This window comes from Prunus mume, linkage group LG1 (genome assembly GCF_029339155.1).
Source record: "Prunus mume cultivar Tortuosa linkage group LG1, ASM2933915v1, whole genome shotgun sequence".
In the NCBI taxonomy this organism is placed as follows: domain Eukaryota; kingdom Viridiplantae; phylum Streptophyta; class Magnoliopsida; order Rosales; family Rosaceae; genus Prunus; species Prunus mume.
Window position 1 is genome coordinate 11,185,228 of NC_142698.1, and position 23,123 is coordinate 11,208,350.

The window sequence follows — 23,123 nt, forward strand, 5'->3', positions numbered from 1 at the left end:
AGGAGGTGAACAGATCAAAAGACAGCCAAAAAAAATCAACCAATAAAAAACTCTCAAAAGTCACAACTGACAAACTCAAAAAGATCAACTGATATCAAAAGCTTTCAGACCCTAAATCAACCAAAGCTCTTTGATCCACAAGAAACAAATTAGCTAGAATTCAAATCTCTAGTTTCAGTTCAATTTAGAGAAACAGTTTTACAAAGCGAGATTTCTCTCGTTACAAATTTGGTTCAACATAAAGCCAAGTCAAGCAGAATCCAGGTTTTTTTTTTTTTTTACAAATATGGAAACCTCAACAAATTTACAGAAAGCCTTTATCAAGCAGAATAGACACCATAGTGCAGGCTCCAGGCTCAATGACCATCAATCCAGACCACTTATGTCCTCTTCAGACTAGAGAGGCCTTAATTCTGCCCATTCAGCAAGCCTTCCATGGCTCGAAATAAATTGAAGATCTGCCAAACTCAAACGTTGGTATTGATTTCCAGTTGAAACTCATCAGTTGAAGGTGTTGACGATTCAATCTAGCATAGACACATCCAATCCAGCCTAGTTTAGAGGCAGCTACCCAGGCAGAAATCGAAGTCCAACGTTTTGTTGTCTTTTTCAAAGTTGCCATTTCTCTTTTGAGTCCTATAATAGGCAGTTCTGCCTAAAACAATTTGTTTTCTTTTTATCTATTCTGTCCAAAACTGTCACACCCTAACCCTCGGATTTACAAAACCTTGGGTTACGACGTGATTCACACCTTAATTATAGAATTTAATAAAAACTATAACTAAAATGTGAAGAAGACATTTAAATAAATAAAATAGATATTTCACATAAAATATTCAGCAGAAATGCGGAAACGATAACGTTTGAAACCATAAAAAATTTACATTATTTTACAAGTTAGAACTACTCAAGAGTTCACTTAAAGAGTAGCTCATTATTCAACCACAAGCTTATGTTACATTCTATAGACATGCCAAAAATCATCACAAGCTCTAGATTTCAGGTTCGGTACCTGCAAAATCTATTAGGGAGTGAGCGAAACCACAGCTCAGTAGGGACATAAATCTTTTTACTATAAATTGATATAATTAAATTAAGTGACAAATAATCAAGCAGCCAAATTTCACATTATTAGTAACAATGCATGAATGCTCTTCATCTAATCCCGTTAATTCGTATAACTGGACAAGCAGACCTGCACGTCCCATACCATGCTTATACCACTTGGTCCCGAATGCCCATTTATATGAACTAACACCCATTTTAATCATCCATAATTCCTCCTTTTGTTAGTCATCTTGTCTAACTCCCTTTCGCCAGTCCCGAATCACCCAATAAAAACCATGTGCACTGTGGGATCCCTGAGACACTGGTACCTGCCAAGAGTTAGACTCAAATACACAAAAGACCATTCTCATTACCCTCTTTTTCCACCATTATTTTCTCAACCCAAGAACTCCAAATAATTTCCATGACATTATATAGTTCACATATCTCATAAAAACAATGTAATCATTTAAATATCACCAATGTACATATAATCATGCCCACATTGTTCAAACAGTTAAGAGTATGTAAATCAAACAGTACCATGTATAATATAATGCTCACGAAATTTAATTAAATCAATCTCTGAAAAAGGCCCCCCAAGAAACCCCTACCTCGTTTCCAAAGCTAACTCCAAGTTAAGAAAACACAAGCTCCAACCTCTAACTCCTCCAAGAATATTATCACCTCTCTCTCTATCTCTCTCTCTTTTTCACGTTGCATGCACTACTATGCAAGTTGTTTAAACAAGTTAAAGGAATGGTTTCTATAAGGGAATGGTTTCTATTTATACTAACAAGAGGCGGCAATTGATGGTTTTTGATTGGCGGAAAGTAGGTTTGGTGATATACTTCACTTCCTAAGTTATCCAACTTTCTCTTAATGCCAACAGCTCATGCTTTATACAAAAGCTTAGTCATCTAGGTAGAAAGCTTAGTCATCTAGGTATACACTTGTGAAGAAACTAAAGTAGTGGTAAATATGTTTGTACGTGGCATCAACTTATATCAAACAATAGGTATTTTTATAATAGTATTATCATAAAGGTAACAACTATGTGGTCAAACAATTATATATAATTAACTATAACCCATATAAATATATAATCAATTCAAACATATAACTAAATAGCCAACAATATATATATATATATATATATATAAAAAACGGGATTTCACAATCTACCCTCCTTAAAAGAAATTTCGTCCTCAAAATTTAAAACTTACTAGAATTAGAGAACAATTTTGGGCACTTCTTACGTATTTCAGTTTCTAATTCCCACGTAGCTTCTTCCGTATTTCCATGTAACCAAAGAACTTTGACCAATGGTATTGTTTTTGTACGTAAAATTTGTTCCTTGTGATCCAAAATTTGTATTGGTCTTTCTTCAAATGACAGTTCTTCATCTAAATTGAGCTCTCCCCAATCTAGAACATGGGTTGGATCAGGCTCATACTTCCGAAGCATAGAAACATGGAAAACATTATGTATATTCGAAAGTTGAGGTGGTAATGCTAGCTTATAAGCTACTTCACCAATCCTTTCTAAGATTTCAAAGGGTCCAATAAACCTTGGTGCTAATTTTCCAGTCTTTCCAAACCTTTTTACTCCTCTTCGCAGTGAGACTTTAAGAAATACATAATCCCCCACATTAAAACTCAATGGTTTCCTTCTTCGGTCAGCATAGTTCTTTTGTCGACTTTGAGCAGTTAAAAGATGTTCCTTGATAAGTATAACTTTTTCAGTTGTCTCCTGTACCAAATCAGGTCCTAGTAACACAGGTTCTCCTACTTCAGTCCAACATACAGGTGACCGACAAGGTCTTCCATATAAAGCTTCATAAGGTGCCATTTGAATACTAGATTGATAACTGTTGTTGTAGGCGAATTCTGCCAACATCAAATGATCTTCCCAACTTCCCCCAAAATCTAGAATACAGGCTCTCAACATGTCCTCTAAAATTTGAATGGTTCTCTCTAACTGTCCATCGGTTTGGGGATGAAAAGCAGTACTAAAATTTAGTTGCGTACCCAATGCTTTCTGTAAACTTCCCCAAAATTTGGAAGTAAACTTGGAATCTCTATCTGAAACAATCGAAACAGGAATCCCATGTAATCTTACTATCTCTCGAACGTAAAGCTTTCCAAGGTTTTCAGTGGACTCTGTTGTTTTGATTGGTAAAAAATGTGCCAATTTGGTCAAACGATCCACTATAACCCATATTGCATCTCGTCCCTTTGGAGACCTAGGTAAACCTGTAACAAAATCCATGGTTATATGATCCCATTTCCACTCTGCTACTGGTAATGGCTGTAATGAACTTGACAGTTTCTGATGTTCAGCTTTCACCTGCTGACATGTGAGACACTTTGCTACAAATTTTTCTATATCTCTTTTCATACCATTCCACCAAAAGTTACGTTTCAGGTCAAGATACATCTTTGTTCCTCTAGGATGAATTGTATAGAATGAATGATGTCCTTCTTTCAAAACTTCTTTTCTCATATCAGAAATTTTTGGTACATACAATCTATCCAAATATCTTAATCCACCGTCTGCGTGGACATTCCATCCATCTGGTGTCTCTCCAGTTGTAATCTTAGTTCGAATGTCTTGAGACATAGAATCAGATTCTTGTGCCTCAATTATTTTTCCAATCAAAGTGGAATGACTTACTAAATTACATAGATATGCGTGATTCTGGTGCATACCTACATACAAGTCAAAATCATAGAGAGATTCTACCATCTTCCATCTTTGATCATATAAACTGGCTATGACTTTTTGGGGATTTCGACTTAAAGCATCTGCGACCACATTAGCTTTTCCTGGATAATAATGTAAATCAAAGTCATAGTCTTCTAGATATTCCATCCAACGCCTTTGTCTTAAATTCAACTCCTTCTGAGTGCATAAGTACTTCAAACTCTTATGATCTGAGTAGAGTTCAAAACGTTCTCCATATAGATAATGTCTCCACACTTTCAATGCATGAACAATAGCTGCCAGTTCTAGATAGTGTGTCGGGTAATTTTTAACATGTGATTTCAATTGACGAGAAGCATAAGCAACAACTCTGTCAGATTGCATCAAAACACATCCTAAACCATGCAATGATGCATCAGTATACACTATATAACTTACACCTCTTTCTGGTATAATTAACACAGGAGCTGATGTTAATCGAGTTTTTAACTCTTGAAATGCTTCCTCACATTTATCATCCCAAATAAACTTAACTCCTTTTTGTGTCAATTTGGTCATTGGATTAGCTATCTGAGAAAAATCCTTGATAAATTTCCTATAATAGCCAGCTAAACCAAGAAAACTTCGAATCTCGTGAACATTTTTCGGCTGTCTCCAATTTAACACTACTTCTACTTTTGTAGGATCCACAGCAATGCCTTCTTTTGAAATAACATGTCCTAAAAATTTCACTTCTGTCAACCAAAATTCACACTTACTTAGCTTGGTAAATAACTTGTGTTCTCTCAATGTCTGTAGAACAATTGACAAGTGTTGTTCATGCTCTTCTTGAGATGATGAATAAATGAGAATATCATCAATGAACACAATCACAAATTGATCCAGAATAAGGTCGAAAAACTCGATTCATTAAATCCATGAAAACTGCTAGAGCATTTGTCAACCCAAAAGGCATTACTAGGAATTCATAATGTCCATATCGCGTTCGAAATGCAGTTTTCGATACATCTTCTGCTTTTACTCGTAATTGGTGATAACCAGAGCGAAGATCAATCTTTGAGAAGTATCGGGAACCTTGCAGTTGATCAAACAGGTCATCAATCCTAGGTAAAGGGTACGTATTCTTTATGGTGATTCTATTCAGTTGACGATAGTCAATACACATTCTCAGACTTTGATCACTTTTCTTCACAAAAAGTGCAGGAAAACCCCATGGTGATGTACTAGGACAAATGAAACCTTTTCTTTCAAGTTCTTGAAGTTGTATTTTGAGTTCTTTCAACTCTGCTGGTGCCATTCGATGTGGAGGTATAGAGATAGGTGATGTGTCCAGGATAGATATCTATAGAAAACTCCACTTCACGTTCTGGGGGTAATTCAGATAAATCTTCTGGGAAAATATCACTGAAATTCTTCACTATAGGAATAAGCTCAAGTTTCGGATCACCCAGATCCTTATTGGCCATGTGAGCAATCAATCTCAAATAATTGCAATTTCTATTATCCAAGATTGATTCAGGCTTGCAACTATTCCTATTTCCATAAAAACTGAATGTTTCCCCTTCACTGACAGTCATAGTCACCATCTTTCTACCGCAATCAAGAATAGCTTTAAATTGGGTAAGTAAGTCAATTCCCAATGTTACATCATACACCATGAATTCCAATATCATCAGGTCAACAACAAGTTTATGATATGATATCTCTATTGGGCAGGATTTACACAACTTATTAACTTCAACACATTTACCCAATGGAGATCCTCAACGAAGATGTCATAAATTCATATTCTATTCCAATAATAGATGCAAATGATATGGATATGAACGAATTTGTAGCACCGGGGTCAAACAATATTCTAGCCCACGAGTTAAAAACTAGAAATGTACCTTCCACCACAGCAGGTTCATTCGGCTCTATCACTTGTTCAACAACATATACTCGTCTTTGAGTGAGTTGTTCTAACCTCCTTGCTGTTCCTAGTGCCCTAGGCCTTTGTTGTGTAGGTTGTCCCCCTGGACGTTGTGTCTGTTGATTAACAGGACCTCTAAACTGATTCAGTGAATCTTGAAATGGGGCTTGACGGAGCACGGTACTTGTGTTTGTGGAGCTTGAAATTGTTGTTGTGGTGCACGAAACTGTGGTTGTGGTTGTGGAGCAACAGGTATCTGATATGATTGTAGCTGGGGACAATCCCTCCGGTAATGTCCTATCTGTCGACAATGATAACAAAATCCTGAGTTTTGAGTTGCCTCAAATGATCTTGGATTTTGATATCGAGAACGAGAGGGAAAAAATCTTTGGCGTTTGTTACTTTGTCCCCCATTAGGATTCTTAGTTTCAAAAACTCTTTTAGAACTAGGTATCCTTTGTTCGGCCATTAAGGCACGATCAACAACTTCAGTATACTTTTTCAATTTAAAAAGTTCCACTTTCTCATTGACCTCTAGTCTCAATCCTTCTTCAAATTTCTTTGCTTTTGCAGACTCATCAGGAATTATGTAAGGAGCAACATGCATGAGTTCTTCAAACTTAGCTTAATATTGTCCCACAGTCATATCACCTTGATACAGATTAGTGAACTCACGTACCTTCATGGTTTTCATAGTTTCAGGAAAATATTTCTCCAGAAACATTGTCTCAAAGGCAACCCAAGTTGCAACCTCAACATCAGGCATAGCCAAGACAGATTCCCACCAATGATAAGCTTGTCCTTCCAAATAGGTAGAAGCAATGGTCACTTTCAAGTTTCCAGGAACTCTTTGTTCATTCATCTTTCTCTTTATTTGTCTTAACCATTCTTCTGCTGCCATAGGGTTTGGATCACCCTTGAACACAGGTGGTCGTGTCTTACGAAATTCTCTTTGAATCCTCATTATTTGATCATCTTGAGTTTCCTGATGGGGTTCGTGGTTCTGTTGATTTGTCTCACGAATAGCAGATGCCATATCTTGAATGGCTAACATTATTCTCATACTATCACTCACATCATTCTCATTTTGTCCTTCTACTCCAGCCATCTTAATAATTAAACCTTGATACCAAATAATTCCACAAGATTAAAAAATATATATATATATATTATGAAAAATGAAATTGACAATTAATTAATTCATAGCAACTTTTTATGCAATTAATCATGTCAATAGAAATCAGAAAGAAAAACATACCTATATATATAACATTGATAAATTATATGAAAAAAAAAATGAAAAAAAAAAGAAACATTACAGAAAATCCAACATGCTTATAAAACATTTATAAGTTATTACAAACCTATTTTAACAAAATAGTCACAAACCTATATTACAAGGAACTTTCTATTTAAAAACCTTCATAAGGCTGCTTACCAAAAACTATACATACCAAAATCAGCTTGTTAGACTTACACTATCTTATTAGTCAAACTTCTGAGAGAATCTATTCATCATCAGAACTAAATATCTATAACTTCAACATTAGGGATAATGGGCTCGGGATATTCATTTTCATCATCAGAACTTATATTGATGATAGTTGGACTAGGATTTTGTTGTTCAATGATAACTACTGAAGCAGATGACGCAACAGATTCAGCAGATAAAGCATCAAGGTCCAGAAGTTCCAAATAGGCTTCATCTCCTGGGTTTGGCACAGGGGGTAAGTTTAAGTCATGTGCTATTCCTGGTGGTGGCCACATATCAGCAGCAATAATTGCAGCATCTTCTAATACCTGGTTGTAAGAGTGTGCTTCAATATTCAACTGATATTGACTCCTTATGTTATTGGCCTGCAATCGATGTCTAACAACAAGTCTTTGCATTTCTGGTGTATAAAACATCCTTCTATACCCTGTCTCTACAACTTCATTAACAACGTCCACATAGGCTTGGTTACGTAGGCGACTATGGTATACTTCTTCGTCTATTGGGATAAGGCCTTCGGGTCCCATTTGGAACCCTCCCCATGTATCATTACTCTGATCAGGTTGCATCCTAAACAATATTTTAACAGGTCAATGAGTAACAAAACAATTTAATGAAATCGTAAAACAAAGCTCTGATACCAACTTGTCACACCCCAACCCTCGGATTTACAAAACCTTGGGTTACGACGTGATTCACACCTTAATCATAGAATTTAATAAAAACTATAACTAAAATGTGAAGAAGACATTTAAATAAATAAAATAGATATTTCACATAAAATATTCAGCAGAAACGCGGAAACGATAACGTTTGAAATCATAAAAATTTTACATTATTTTACAAGTTAGAACTACTCGAGAGTTCACTTAAAGAGTAGCTCATTATTCAACCACAAGCTATGTTACATTCTATAGACATGCCAAAAATCATCACAAGCTCTAGATTTCAGGTTCGGTACCTGCAAAATCTATTAGGGGGTGAGCGAAACCACAGCTCAGTAGGGACATAAATCTTTTTAATATAAATTGATATAATTAAATTAAGTGACAAATAATCAAGCAGCCAAATTTCACATTATTAGTAACAATGCATGAATGCTCTTCATCTAATCCCGTTAATTCGTATAACTGGACAAGCAGACCTGCACGTCCCATACCATGCTTATACCACTTGGTCCCGAATGCCCATTTATATGAACTAACACCCATTTTAATCATCCATAATTCCCTCTTTTGTTAGTCATCTTGTCTAACTCCCTTTCGCCAGTTCCGAATCACCCAATAAAAACCATGTGCACTGTGGGATCCCTGAGACCAGTACCTGCCAAGAGTTAGACTCAACTACACAAAAACCATTCCCATTACCCTCTTTTTCCACCATTATTTTCTCAACCCAAGAACTCCAAATAATTTTCATGACATTATATAATTCACATATCTCATAAAAATAATGTAATCATTTAAATATCACCAATGTACATATAATCATGCCCACATTGTTCAAACAGTTAAGAGTACGTAAATCAAACAGTACTATGTATAATATAATGCTCACAAAATTTAATTAAATCAATCTCTGAAAAAGGCCCCCCAAGAAACCCCTACCTCGTTTCCAAAGCTAACTCCAAGTTAAGAAAACACAAGCTCCAACCTCTAACTCCTCCAAGAATATTATCACCTCTCTCTCTCTCTCTCTCTCTCTCTCTCTCTCTCTCTCTCTCTCTCTCTCTCTCACGTTGCATGCACTACTATGCAAGTTGTTTAAACAAGTTAAAGGAATGGTTTCTATAAGAGAATGGTTTCTATTTATACTAACAAGAGGCGGCAATTGATGGTTTTTGATTGGCGGAAAGTAGGTTTGAACACACGAATCTGGCTGGATACCATCACCACCACGATGCCACAACCGTCAGACCATTACCATCAAACCCATAACCAGCCCCAATCGAACCATTATTAAAAATAAATAAATTTAATTTAATTTAAAAAAAAAACAGGGAAGGAAGAAGGAAAGAGGAAGGAAAAAAAGGGGGGGAGGGCTAGGGAAGAAAAGGAAGAAGAAAACTCGAAGCAGAGAATAGGAAGGAAGAAATAAAAATAAAAAAAGAAAGAGATAAGTTAGTTTTAGTCTTTAAAAAATATTAGAATTTAATTTATTTTTAGGTCAAAATCCTTAATTAAAATTAACTATTAAAATAATTATTTTTTAGTTTGACACCACCAAAAATAGGTCTTCGCTATTTTTACAATCCAACTTCTTAGTCTGATGCAACACCAAACGTAGGTCAATACTTAATTCAGCTTAGTCCAATCCAAGCTAATCCGAGACAGTCTCAAAATTTAGTCTAGTCCATGACAGTCCGTTGTATCAAATGACCCCTTATTATGATTGTCATCGCCATCTTCCAATCAAAGGCATCGACACCTAAATTTGTTTTCTATACAGCCGATCAATATTTTTATCGCATGATGAGCCGTGTAACTGAAAAAGACAAATATATATATATATGAGTGTTGTTAAACGAACCCTAAAATTAACTGAGTGCACCATATGATCTAAGTGCATCCTAATATTTAATTCAACATATAAAATTAACAACCCTATTTAACTACCAAAAATACCCTTGATACACCCTAATATCACACAACACCAAACCCATTCATTAATTTAAATATTATGTTGTTGATGACACCAATGAATACTAATGAACACTCGGCAAGGTTGGTGAACAATCGATAATTTTTTGAAATTTTATACTGCGAACTTATGAACTATATATATATATATATATATATATAGAAAAGTGAAAAATACAAATTGCCCAATAGCTTAAAAGGTTCTCTGAGCAGTAGGGGCGAATACCATTGTGCGATTTTCTCCTTCTGATTGTAAGATTTGAAATTTTTGAGAGCTTATCTACTTGCATGATTTTCTTTTACTACTCTGTGGGAATTGCCTACATTTGTTGATGAACTATGTATGTGCTGGCCATATATGACGATAGAAGAATCAGGATGCCTGTTGTATTGTGTTTTTGCTTCTTCTTTTTTTCATTACGAAATTGCCTGAAATAACTTTCATTTGGGATAGATTTTTGAATAAGGTAGGGTATACTTATTAACATTACATTTCAGGGCATGTTTACATATCAGTAATGAAAAAAGTAAGGAATTAGAGAATTTAGGAATCAGAAAACTACTAAATCGGTATGAGAAGAATCATTCACATTAAGTTGTTTACTAAACATATGGAATTAGCAAAGGAATGGGATTGATTCTCATTATTACTGTTTACTAATTTGCATGAATCAGAATCCAAATTAATTTTAGAATTATGGTAAAGTGGTAAGGGTATTTTTGGAAGTTATTAAGAGAAAACATGAATGGGAATCGTATCAACTACTCCCCCCTAGTTGATCTAATACCTAGTTTTGAGGGAATGTGATTACGGATTTTGAAGTGGGGCCCACTTATTTTTTCATTCCTGATTGCAAGTAAATGTAGGGGAAGTCAGGAATGGAAATCATTCACTTTCCTCCCGTACCCAGTACTGATACGTAAACATGCTTCATTCACAATTCAATATATCTTTTTTGTCATTTTATAATAGGATAAATTAGTAATTCAATAAATAGTTTGATAGTATGGTATACTCAGTTAATTTTAGGGTTCGTTTAGCAGCACTCATACATATTACTCAATCTTCTCTTCCCATCATTATTAAAATTAAAAAAGAACCGGAAAATTCATGTTTTCTCAAATGTATTCATTGGACAATGTCAATGACCCATGTTATAAATACAAGGTTAATTTCTTTTCTTCTTTTTTTCTTTTTCTTTTTTTTGGTCGAAGTTAATTTCTTTATAGACACCAAGATTAACTCTTTTGTCATTCACTAGGGAGGGGAGGGGGAATAATATATTGGGTTGTCTCAAGATTGTCTCATACATGAATCAAACTCGGGTGCACTTTTAGGGGTGAGGGGTGAGAGGAGAGTTTGGCCCCCCAAAATTAACTCCAAACCTGTGTTTTGGGGAGAGAAAAAATCTCATGGTGACGTGGATGTTCAAGATTCTCTCTTAAATAGGGGTAAATGCACATATGATATTTGAATGAGTACATACATTGAATCATTTAAAATATGCATATGGAAGGCTTTCTTTCCAAACAAGGACAAACTTGGATGCATTTGGGAGAGTTTGGCCCACCAAGATTAACTCCAAACCTGTGTTTTGGGGAGAGAAAAAATCTCATGAGAATGTGGATGTCCAAGATTCTCTAATAAATGTGGATAAATGCAAAGACTCGAGATCCGTAACATATGAGGTTTGAATGAATACATACATTGAATCATTTAAAATATGCATATAGCCTTCTTTCCAAACAAGGAGAAACTTGGATACCTTTTTAGGTTAATACCCAAGAATTGAACCATAAAAATGAATTACATTTCTAGGTTTGAAATCTCACGTTCCAAAAGATTTCCCTTTTTTTGGACATTCCTTATCCTACATTATTATTTTATTCCTTCAGAATTCTTGATGAAAAAAAGCCCTTAGCAATATCAACCCATATAAAAAATAAAATAAAAACCAACCGCTATATATACCTTACCTAGCAACATCAATCGACCCTCAAACTAAAAAAATTCAACCAAATCAATAACTCAGTCACGTACGATGCGTCTTCAATGGGTTATTGCAGTCCTTGTTCTGGTCGTTCCACTTGTGACTGCTGCTGCCCCAGATGTAGTTCTTGAGACTTGGGATCCCGTACAGAACACCAGCGAACCATATTGGATAAATACCGCAGAGTTCGCTGTCTCTTCGTATAACAAGCACGAGAAGAAGAATTTGGTGTTTGAAAGCGTGGTCAAGGGCAAGACACGCTACGAGGTAACAGGCCTCTATATTGTCCTTGTCATTAAGGTCAAAGATGGGTCATTGCCCAGCGCAAATTATGATGTTGCAGTACGTGATAAGTATGCTGGTCCTAATCCTTTGGATTTGATATACTTCCGCAGAAGACCTAAATTTTGGTGATCTCAAATTTTATTTGGATAATGTTCAATGATATGTTGCTGTAATTGTGACATCTTCGTTTACAACTAAAGAATAAAAAGTTGATAAGTTGGTCTCCAAACTAAGTATTCTAAATCCTTTTTAATTGTATACGTTTGAATTTTTGTCCTTCTTTTTTGTTGGGATTTTATTTTGTTTTTTGAGGGAGGAGAGGAAAGAGAGTCATTGACAATAATTTCGTGACTGCGAGATCTAGACAGAAGGAAGAAAGATGAAGAGAGGCTGCGGGCAGAATGAGAAGAAAGAGAAGAGGGAGGTGGGCGAGTAGACAGAAGAAAGAGAAGAATGAGGCAGAGGTCACTACTATATTTTACAATTTGCACGACGAAGAGAATTTCGTCACGACAGGTACATTTTAGTCGCACAAATTTTAGCGCGACAGAAACTTCGTCGCACAAAGATCGTGAAGAAAGACTTTGCGCGACGAAAAAATATTGGTCGCTCAAAGTTTTGTGCGACAAAAAACATTGGTTGTGCAAAACTTTGTGCGACAAAAAAAATTGGTCGCGCAAAGGTTTGTGCGACGAAAAATATTGGTAGCGCAAAAGTTTGCGCAACGAAAAATATTTGAGCGACTAAAAACATTAGTCACACAAAGTCTTAAAAAATAAAAATAAAAATTTCCGCGTCTCATTTTTGGTACCCACCCAAATTTTTAGAATTTTGCGCAATGAATGTTAATTTTTTTCTTATTATTTCTTTAATATTAATTTAATATATATATTTTTTATTATAAATTTAATTTAATTGTATGATTTTTTTAATTACTTTAATTTAAATTGATATTAATTTAATTATATTAACTTTTTCAAATTTTTTACTTTTTAAATTTAATTTAATTGCATTATTTTTTTTAATTACTTTAATTTAAATTGACATATTCAAAATATAATTACATATGAAAAATAGTGATCAAATTATCCAATAAATATATATATAATATTCAAAATGTACACATAAATTAACAAAGTACAATAATAAAATCCTAATACAAGCCTATTGTGGTGGTAGTGCCGGATGATATGTTTTGATAGCTTCCTAATCCTCAACTTTAGCCGTCAAAGTCTCGATGATTCCCTACCCAAAAAAAAATATATATGGTCAAATAACAAAAAAATTTAAATAAATAAAAAAATTGGCATAATCTCCCCTAAAATTGTTATACCATAAATCCAACCCAAACTCCAATCCTTACCGTATACTCAACCCCAAACCCCACACAAACTCAAAACTAATTCCAAAAACACATATTAATGAAAAAAAATTAAAATTTGGAGGGCATATACATTTTGGCAAGATTGAGAGAGTGAGAATGAGAGGGAGAAGTGAGTGTGAGAGAATTAGAGAAGATAGTGAGAGAGAGATGAGAGAATGAGTGAGAGTGAGAGATAGAGAAAGGGTGAGATTTGGGGAGAGGGAAAGAGAGAGGAGAGGTAAGAGTAGAGAAAGACATTGAGAAAACGGTGGAGGAGTTATTTTGGTTTTAAAAACCATATCACTTTGAGCGACAAAAAATATTGTTGGTCGCTCAAAATTTTGTGTGAGGAAAAATATTGGAATATTGGTCGCGCAAAGTTTTGAGCGACGAAAAATATTGGTCGCAGAGTCTAAAAATTATTTTTAAAAAAAATTTCGCGTCTCATTTTGGTACCTAATATTTTAAATTTTGCGCGACGAAAAATACATATTGGTCGCGCAAAGTCTAAACAAATTCTCGCGTCCCATTTTTGGTACCCGTCCAAATTTTTGCTCGACGAAAAATATATATTAGTCGCACAAAGTCTAAAATATTTTTCTTTTTTTTTTTAAATCTCGCATCCCATTTTTGGTACCCGCCCAAATTTTTAGAGTTTTGCGCAATGAAAATAATTTTATTTACGATTTAAAATATAAATAAGGTTAAAGCTACTTAATAAATATATATACTATTCAATTTCTTAAGTGTTATACTTACAAAATAAATAAATTTAAAGCTAATCAGTAAATAAATATATATATATATATATACACACGCACCATTCAACGATCCAACCGTCTGACTTGTTTGTATATACTTCAAGATTGTATAACCCCAAAATCGCAAAAAACAAACATTCAGAGATCTAGTAACGGGACAAAACTTTTCGATGGTTATAAATGAAAAATCACGATTTAACAGTTATTTTAACTCCGATTTTGATGATTTTTTACAGCTGCACTCCTTGACCCTATATGAATACAATGACTGAATTTGATCCCAATTAAAATATTTACACTAAATCTTATGTTATATTTAACGAAAGTACAAATAAATTTTTAATTGTTATTGAATATATTGTTTTGATGGCATACGCATTCTACAAAACTAGTTTCAACTATCCAACCGTCAAACTTGTTTGTTCATACTTCGAGATCATATACACCAAAAATCGAAAAAAATAAACATTCAGATTTCAAGTAATTGACAAAACTTTTCGACGGTTATAAATGAAAAATCACGATTAAACGGTTATGTTAACTTCAATTTTGATGATTTTTTACAACTACACTCCTTGACCCTATATGAATACAATGAACTAATTCGATCATCAATTTAAAATATATATTTTCTAACAAAAGCCTAATATGAACTACAATAATATATTTTTCTAACAAAAATCCTATGCAAACTAAAATAATAAATTTAAAACTACTTAATGCATACAAAATAAAAAACAAAAACAAAAATAAATTGGTTAGGCGATGAAACATTTGGATTATGTCACACAAAGATTTTAAAAAATATTTTTTTATTTTTTTTATTTTTGTAAAAACTTTGCTCGACTCAACATTTCGTCGCTAAAGACTTTGTGCAACGAAATTTATTGTTTCGTCACGCAAAGTCACTTTGAGCGACGATGTATTGTCGTCGCGCAAAGTCACTTTGTGTGACATTGTTTTTCATCGCTCAAAGTTTGGTCGCCCAAGACTTTGAGCGACGGAGTATTGTCGTCACGCAAAAGTTTGTCGCACAAAGTGACTTTGAGTGACAAATTGTTCTTCGTCACGCAGTACTTTGAGCGATGAAGTATTGTCATCGCGCAAAAGTTTGTCGCGCAAAGTTTGGTCGCGCAAGACCTTGAGCTACAAATTTTTTAGTTTCGTCGCGCAAAGTGACATTGAGCGACAAATAGTTTTTGGTCGCTCAAGGGTTTTTTTTTAGTAGTGGGCAGAAAGAGGAAGGATGAGGTTAGGGTTAAGGCAAAACTGAAAATTGAAAATTGAAAGGGATAAGGAAAATGAAAAATGAAACTTAAAAATTGAAAACTAGAAACTAAAAACTGAAATGGTTATCAAACGTGCCCTTAGTTAGAAATATAAGTAAGTTTGTTTTGGTTTGGTTAAATTGCAAGCCTGAAAATCCTTAAATGTTTGGATTACACCATTCCCTAAGGATCCGTTTGATAACCATTTCGATACCAATGTTGCTGGTTGCAAACAACAACAAATTAACCCTAAACCCCTGACAAATTAACAAAAATCAGAAGAACTTACCATTGACATATTTGGGGCTTCGTCGATTTGGGGCTGATTGAGAGAGAGATATATATATATCTTCTTTTTTTCTTTAACCATGCGTTGATTTGGGGTTGAGATGAGAAGGGTTTTGTTTGGGGATTGAATTGATTGAATGATCGATTGGGGTTTGGGTTTTGGAATTATCGAATGGAGTGAGAGAGTGAGATAGAGAGAGATCGAGAAATAGAGAGATTTTTTTTTTCTTTAACTAAGGGCTCAGTCGATATCAAATATCTAGTGCCGCTTTCGTGCCATACAAGGTTGATACATTCGGTATCATACCAGATGCAACCAAAAACCAAATGAAACGGCACAAGTTCGATGCGGTACGGTTCTAAACATGTTCGATTTCGGTTCTTCGGCTTCAGATGCCCAGCCCTAAATTACACATAATAGGATCTCTTGATCAGTACTAAATTTCGACCAAAAAATAAAGATCAACACTAAATCAATCCACATATGTTTATTTATTTATTTGAGTAAATTTTAATTAACAATTTGATGAACCATGGGTTTTTTTATTTTATGTTCCTTGTTGAGTTATTTGTTTGATAATTTTTTATATTATTAAGAAAAATAGATATTGATGATTAGTTTTAAATTTACTATTAATATATATGGTCCAATTATTCTATAATATATATATATTAAAAATAATTTGCCAACATATATGTATGGACACTCCTTATCCTAATTATTATTTTATTCATTGACCACAAAAAAAAAAATTATTATTTTATTCCTTAATCAGAATTCTTGATGAAAAAAAAGCCCTTAGCAATAGCAACCCATATGACATTAATATGCAAGCTTTTTATTTTTAACATGAATCGTCTTTCGGGAGAAACTGCTCCCCAACTTCCGTTTTCTCCTTCTCTTCGTCGCATCACATCCTCTTTTCTGACCCGATCTTCCCCTCCCCGTCGCTTTCCCTATCCAACCCTCTCTCTCTCTCTCTCTCTCTCTCTCTCATTGTCCACTAACTTCCTCTCTGTATGTTTTGCGTTTTTCAAGATTTCATCTATTTTAACCACCACCATTTCTATTGAAAACCAGAAGAGGAGAGGGCCTAAGATCATTGAAAACCGCCTTACATCGAGCCTTCCAAATTTCCTAGGAGCAAAACATGAAAAGGGAGATTCCCCAATCCCTTTGATCACCATCAACAAAGGTGCTACTCAGAAAACCAGGGAACCAAGAGTCCCGGGTGGAAATGGAGGCCAAGTCCGGAGAGTACCCAAAAGGACAGCCGAACCAAACCGCCCTCGTCCAAGGACAAAGCAGTAGCATGTGCTCCACCGTCTCAGGAAACAAACCACATAAGCTACAAATAGGAGGATAGTTTCCTCTTAAAGAGATTTGCACTCGTGGGAATGGAGTTCGATAATGCACGCCACATAAAGTTCCTGATTTTAGGAGTGGTGCAAGCCCTCCATATAACTTTCCAAACATCAATATTCACTGCATGGGAAGCAGAAGTTCTATCTCTAGAGACGGGAGGGAAGTCATTGATGACATGATAATAACCAGTTTTAACAGAGTAGTCTCCAGTTTTTACCGCAGGCCACACCAAACGGTCACAAGTAGAAGGGGTGCCAATGGGAGTAGTACGGATTTTAGTAGCCTCGCATGGAGGAATGAAAGGCTCAATGTGAGAGATATTCCAGGTCTTGTTGTCCACATCGATGAGATCAGAAACCAGTAGGGGGTGAAGCGGTTATTGGAGGGGAGGGGGGAGATTTTTCCTGAGCCACAGCCCATTAACCAGCGATCCTTCCACACATCCACCGAACGACCGTTACCGATTTGTCAGCGAGCACCATTCTCAATAATTTCACGACCAACTAAGAGGCTACTCCGGGCCCAAGACGCACGCAATACTCTCAAATAACTCTTTGTGGACTCGTATCCTTTTAACCATGGTCTCTACATGTAAGTAGCACAAACTTCTTCAAGTTTATTTTTATAAAAATCGAAACTCTAAATATATATATATATATATGACATTTTCATATGTAGGGAAAAAGTTGTGATTCCTCAAGACAAACCATATATTATTCTTGAAGGCGACCCTAGACATGTTACTGCAATTGAATATGGAGATTTTGGCAATGTTAGTGACAGTCCTACATTTAAGTTGTTTGCAGATAATTTTGTGGCACAAAATAGAATATTCAAGGTTAAAATTCACGTAGATCGTATTTGTTTGTTTGTTTTGAACTAGATAATTAATTACTGTATCAATTACCTATGCACGCCTGTAGATTGGGGTCAGTGACAATTTAGTTCATTTCTTTTAAAAATTAACAAAAACATCCTTAAACTTATGAATTCTTACATTGGTTCCTTCCCATGTTTAACTGTTAATTTAATTTTTTTTTGAAATTTTTTTGACAAATAGACAACAAATAAAAAAATTACACACGTGGAATTGATCTCGCGTACCCATTATGTAAGCAAAAAATATGTCAACTTAAGTGTTCCGTAAAAAAATGTTGGTTAACATGATAGTTTGGGTGAGGAAGGGGCCCCAATTGTAAGTTTAAAGTTGTTTTTTTCCAATTTTTGAAAGATAGAGACTAATACTTACCGCAAACCCGTCCAAGTAAGAATATAAATTTATGTGGCAAGAAATGGCATGGTTAGAAGCTACTCATTTTTATTTTTTTTATTTATTTTTATTTAAGCAATGGTCTAAATAAACTACAAGGAGGAGGGACTTTCTCACGCTACTGGTGTCATACCTGAGACCACTAATCTACAAGTCAAGGCCCTTTTCTCTTAGGCTAGACCTGTTGGCAAAAGCTACTTATTTATTATCATGTAAGATGCCACATTAATGTATATCCACATAAAAATAAGAGATATCTCAAAAGGTAATTATTATTGGCTAATTTGAAGTGCTAATAATAACTCCCTATTAAGTGGTTGCCTATTTTTCGTGTGAACATATATATTTTTTCTAGAGTCGGCGACTTAGAGTAGATTCATTGTGCTTAATTAATCTGAGTTGTCAGTCAAAAGGATTTTGTGCACAGCATTCAGACACTTTTTATCTCTCTATATATGAGATGAAGAATTTCCATCTTCCTAAGCCAAATTAGGTTCTCATTGTTCTAAATTTGCTAAACTAGCTTCTCTTGCAGTATTGGGATATGGATTCTCTTATACCAACCATATTTTTCCTCTTCTTTTTCTTGGGTACAATTTCGGGTGCACCCTATAATGAAATGAAATATGATTTTCAAAACTATGTTTCAAACACCATCATGGTCGACAAGAGTGGTCGAGGAAATTTTACCACAGTGCAAGAAGCCATCGATTCTATACCGTCAAATAACTCTTTGTGGACTCGTATCCTTATTAACCATGGTCTCTACATGTAAGTAGCACAAACTTCTTCAAGTTTAAATTATTTTTTTCTAATCTATATAATAAAAATCGAAACTCTAAATATATGACATTTTCATTAGGGAAAAAGTTGTGATTCCTCAAAACAAACCATATATTATTCTTGAAGGCGACCCTAGACATGATACCGCAATCGAATATGGAGATTTTGGCAGTGTTATTGACAGTCCTACATTCAAGTTGTTTGCAGATAATTTTGTGGCACGGAATATAATATTCAAGGTTAAAATTCATGTAGATAGTGTTTGTTTGTTTGTTTTGAAGCTACTATCATTTATTTATCGTTTAAAGTCTTAATTATGGTGGTTACAGAATTCATACGACCGTCTTATCACACCGGGTCCAAATGGAAGGAAAACTACTTGGGCACCTGCAGCTTCAATTTCTGGAGATAAAGCAAGTTTTTATCATTGTGCTTTCATTAGTTTGCAAGACACATTGAGTGATGACGTTGGTCGTCACTATTATTATGACTGCTTTGTTGAAGGGGCTATAGACTTCATTTGGGGCAATGGCCAATCAATTTATGAGGTAAATTTCTTTATTTTCTCTCGTACCCTATTTGGTGGCCGTGACGGGACATAATTGGGACTAAATTCATTTGAATCTTATTAAATTTCACTATTTTAGATAGGACTTATAAAACATAATATGTTGAAATATTTTCTTGCAGAAATGCCAGTTAAGATCAGTAACAGACAAAATAGGTGTACCTGGTTTTATCACAGCGCAGGGTCGTAAGGACCTAAAGGAAACTAGTGGTTATGTATTCAAAGATTGCTATGTAAATGGAACAGGCCCTATATTTTTAGGAAGACCATACAGAAATTATTCAAGAGTATTGTTTGCCTCCACATATATGGAAAATATTATAACCCCAGAGGGTTGGTCCACATGGGAAAAGAGATCACTGTAAGTTTTCTTTTTTCTTTTTTAGTTTATATATCTTTGTCTGTGTGAAGAGAATATTAAAATTATGCCAGATATTAAACTTTAATTCTCTTGTTTTTTCCTTGACATTATCAAACAGGAATTTAATCACATTCTCAGAGGTGAATTGCAAAGGTCCTGGAGCAGATATGTCCCATCGTGTCCCATGGGAGAAGAAGTTATCAGATCAGGAAGTGGCATATTTAACAAATCCAGCTTCTTTCATAGACCAAGAAGGATGGTTGGGAAAACAACCCAATTAAGCCCTTGATATCAATAATAATTAGTCCCTTTTTTGGGTCTTCCATCAATAACCCGTTGTTAAGGCAACAAAGAAGGATGGTGCAAAATGTCTTCGTCAATGGACTAAGTATACATCTTTGTAATGTTAAGAGGTCTTGATTGAAAAATTGAATCAGCTTCGATAACATATGAGGTTTTTGTGTACTGGGATGTGTTGTTTGTTTGCTTGGTGTTGGTTTGTGGTTTGTGTGAAAGAGGTTGAAGTGGATGTTTGGTTGGAGGGAAAGTGAGAGATTGTTAATACCCCGCACTTCTCTTTGTTCACTCTCACTACTTAAATCATTAAGCTATAAGTTTTATTATTGTGTAAAAAGACAAAAAAGGTCATCTAACTTAATAATTAACCCTAGTACATCTATACACACACTCCACCACTCTTCATATTAAGGTTTAGAAGCCTCCTTCCAACTTCCTGTTAACAAACTCTCTCTCTCTCTCTCTCTCTCTCTCTCTCTCAACAATACCAAAGTGTTAGTATTCCAGTTACAATTCTTGGAGAGAGATAAAGTTGTTCCCTTTCTCTAGAAAGTATTAAATTTCGGATTTGAGGTTTTATTTGTTTGTGTTTTTTTTTTTTTTTTGGCTGGGAACAAAGAAAATTGTGGGGTTTATATAGAAAATCTCTTTTAATTCCAATTTTTTCAGTTTGGGGAGTATTTAAGGGTTGTTTGGAAAGATAGTGGGGTTTTCTTACAAATTGTGAAAATTTAAATTAAAGTTGGAGTGAACTTTAGAACATGGGGTGAACTAAGAGACACTAGTAAAAAAAAAACCCTTGCACTACGAAAAACTAATGGTGGCTCAATGTCACTTTGCGCGACGAAACTAAAAAATTTGTCGCTCAAAGTCTTGCGCGACGAAAAAAATTAGTCGCGTCGCGCAAAGTGACTTTGCGCGACAAACTTTTGCACGACGACAATACTTCGTCGCCCAAAGTCTTGGGCAACCAAACTTTGCGCGACGAAAAACAATTCGTCGCACAAAGTGACTTTGAGCGACAACAATACATCGTCGCTCAAAGTAATTTTGCATGAAACAATAAACTTCGTTGCACAAAGTCTTTAGCGACAAAGTGTGTTTCGACGCGCAAAGTTTTTACAAAAATAAAAAAATTATTTTTTTAAATCTTTGCATGACATAATCCAAATATTTCATCACCTAATCCATTTTTATTTTATTTTTTATTTTGTATGCATTAAGTGGCTTTAAATTTATTATTTTAGTTCGCATGGGATTTTTGTTAGAAAAATATATTATTGTAGTTCATATTGGGCTTTTGTTAGAAAATATATATTTTAAATTGATGACCGAATTAATTCATTATATTCATATAGGGTCATGGAGTGTAACTGTAAAAAAATCATCAAAATCTGAGTTAACATAACCATTAAATCGTGATTTTTCATATATAACCGTCGAAACGTTTTGTCCAATTACTTGATTTCTGAATGTTTATTTTTTCGATTTTTGGCATATATGATCTCGAAGTATAAAAAAAACAAGTTTGACGGTTGGATAGTTTAAACTAGTTTCGTAGAATGTGTATGCCATCAAAACAATATACTCACTAACAATTAAGAGTTTATTTATACTTTCGTTAAATATAACATAAGAGTTTGTGGTATCCACTAGTGTAAATATTTTAAATTAAAGATCAAATTCAGCCATTGTATTCATATAGGGTCAAGGAGTGTAGCTGTAAAAATAATCAAAATCGGAGTTAAAATAACCGTTAAATCGTGATTTTTCATTTGTAACCGTCGAAAAGTTTTGTTTCATTACTTGATCTCTGAATTTTATTTTTTTTGGCGTATATGATCTCGAAGTATAAACAAACAAGTTTGACAGTTGGATAGTTGAAACTAGTTTAGTAGAATGCGTATGCCATCAACACAATATATTTACTAACAATTAAGAGTTTATCTATATTTTCGTTAAATATAACATAAGATTTTGCGGTATCCACTAGTGTAAATATTTTAAATTGAAGATCAAATTCATTCATTGTATTCATATAGGGTCAAGGAGTGTAGCTATAAAAAAATCATCAAAATTCGGAGTTAAAATCACCGTTAAATCGTGATTTTTCATTTATAACCATCGAAAAGTTTTGTCCCGTTACTAGATCTCTGAATGTTTGTTAAAGTAATTTAAAAAAATCACGCAATTAAATTAAATTTAAAAAGTAAAAATTTGAATAAATTAATATAATTAAATTAATATCAATTTAAATTAAAGTAATTTAAAAAATCATACAATTAAATTAATTTTAAAAAATAAAAATTTTAAAAAATTAATATTCATCTCGTAAAACTCTAAAAATTTGGGCGGGTACCAAAAAAGGGAGAGGGAATTTTTTATTTTTTTATTTTTTTTAAGACTTTGCCCGACCAATGTTTTTCGTGGTGCAAAACTTTGCGCGACCAATATTTTTTCATCACGCAAAGTCTTTCTTTACGATCTTTGCGCGACGGATTTTGCGCGACAAAGTTTCTGTCGCGCTAAAATTTTTGCGACTAAACCTTGCGCGATGCAATTCTCTTCGTTGCGCAAATTGTAAAATGTAGTAGTGAGAAGTGTAGGGTTTAAATAGAAAATCTCTTTTTAAATATCAGACATTCATTCTTGTCTCTCATACTTGGGTTTTGGATAGTATTAGTTGTTTCAGTGCTATCTTTGTACACTCTTATGGTGCATATTAT

At 34.3% G+C, this 23,123-nt stretch overlaps 1 protein-coding gene across 1 annotated transcript; it reads left to right on the forward strand.

Annotated features, from left to right (window-relative positions):
* The first annotated feature begins 18,949 nt into the window (after positions 1 to 18,949).
* On the forward strand, positions 18,950 to 20,467 carry LOC103336362 (putative pectinesterase 29). The gene is made up of 5 exons (XM_008239402.3): positions 18,950 to 19,159; positions 19,251 to 19,410; positions 19,501 to 19,719; positions 19,862 to 20,100; positions 20,219 to 20,467. Exons 1-5 carry the CDS (start codon positions 19,008 to 19,010, stop codon positions 20,379 to 20,381), a joined length of 933 nt encoding a protein of 310 aa, XP_008237624.3. The 5' UTR covers positions 18,950 to 19,007; the 3' UTR covers positions 20,382 to 20,467.
* The last annotated feature ends 2,656 nt before the right edge of the window (positions 20,468 to 23,123 follow it).

What these genes read in the sequence shown, in the direction of transcription:
- LOC103336362 (XM_008239402.3), top strand. Translation starts at nt 19,008, where the DNA reads ATGAAATATGATTTTCAAAACTATGTTTCAAACACCATCATGGTCGAC. An exon ending in ATTAACCATGGTCTCTACAT is followed by an intron (nt 19,160 to 19,250) that starts GTAAGTAGCACA and finishes CATTTTCATTAG; the next exon opens with GGAAAAAGTTGTGATTCCTC. An exon ending in ATGGCCAATCAATTTATGAG is followed by an intron (nt 19,720 to 19,861) that starts GTAAATTTCTTT and finishes ATTTTCTTGCAG; the next exon opens with AAATGCCAGTTAAGATCAGT.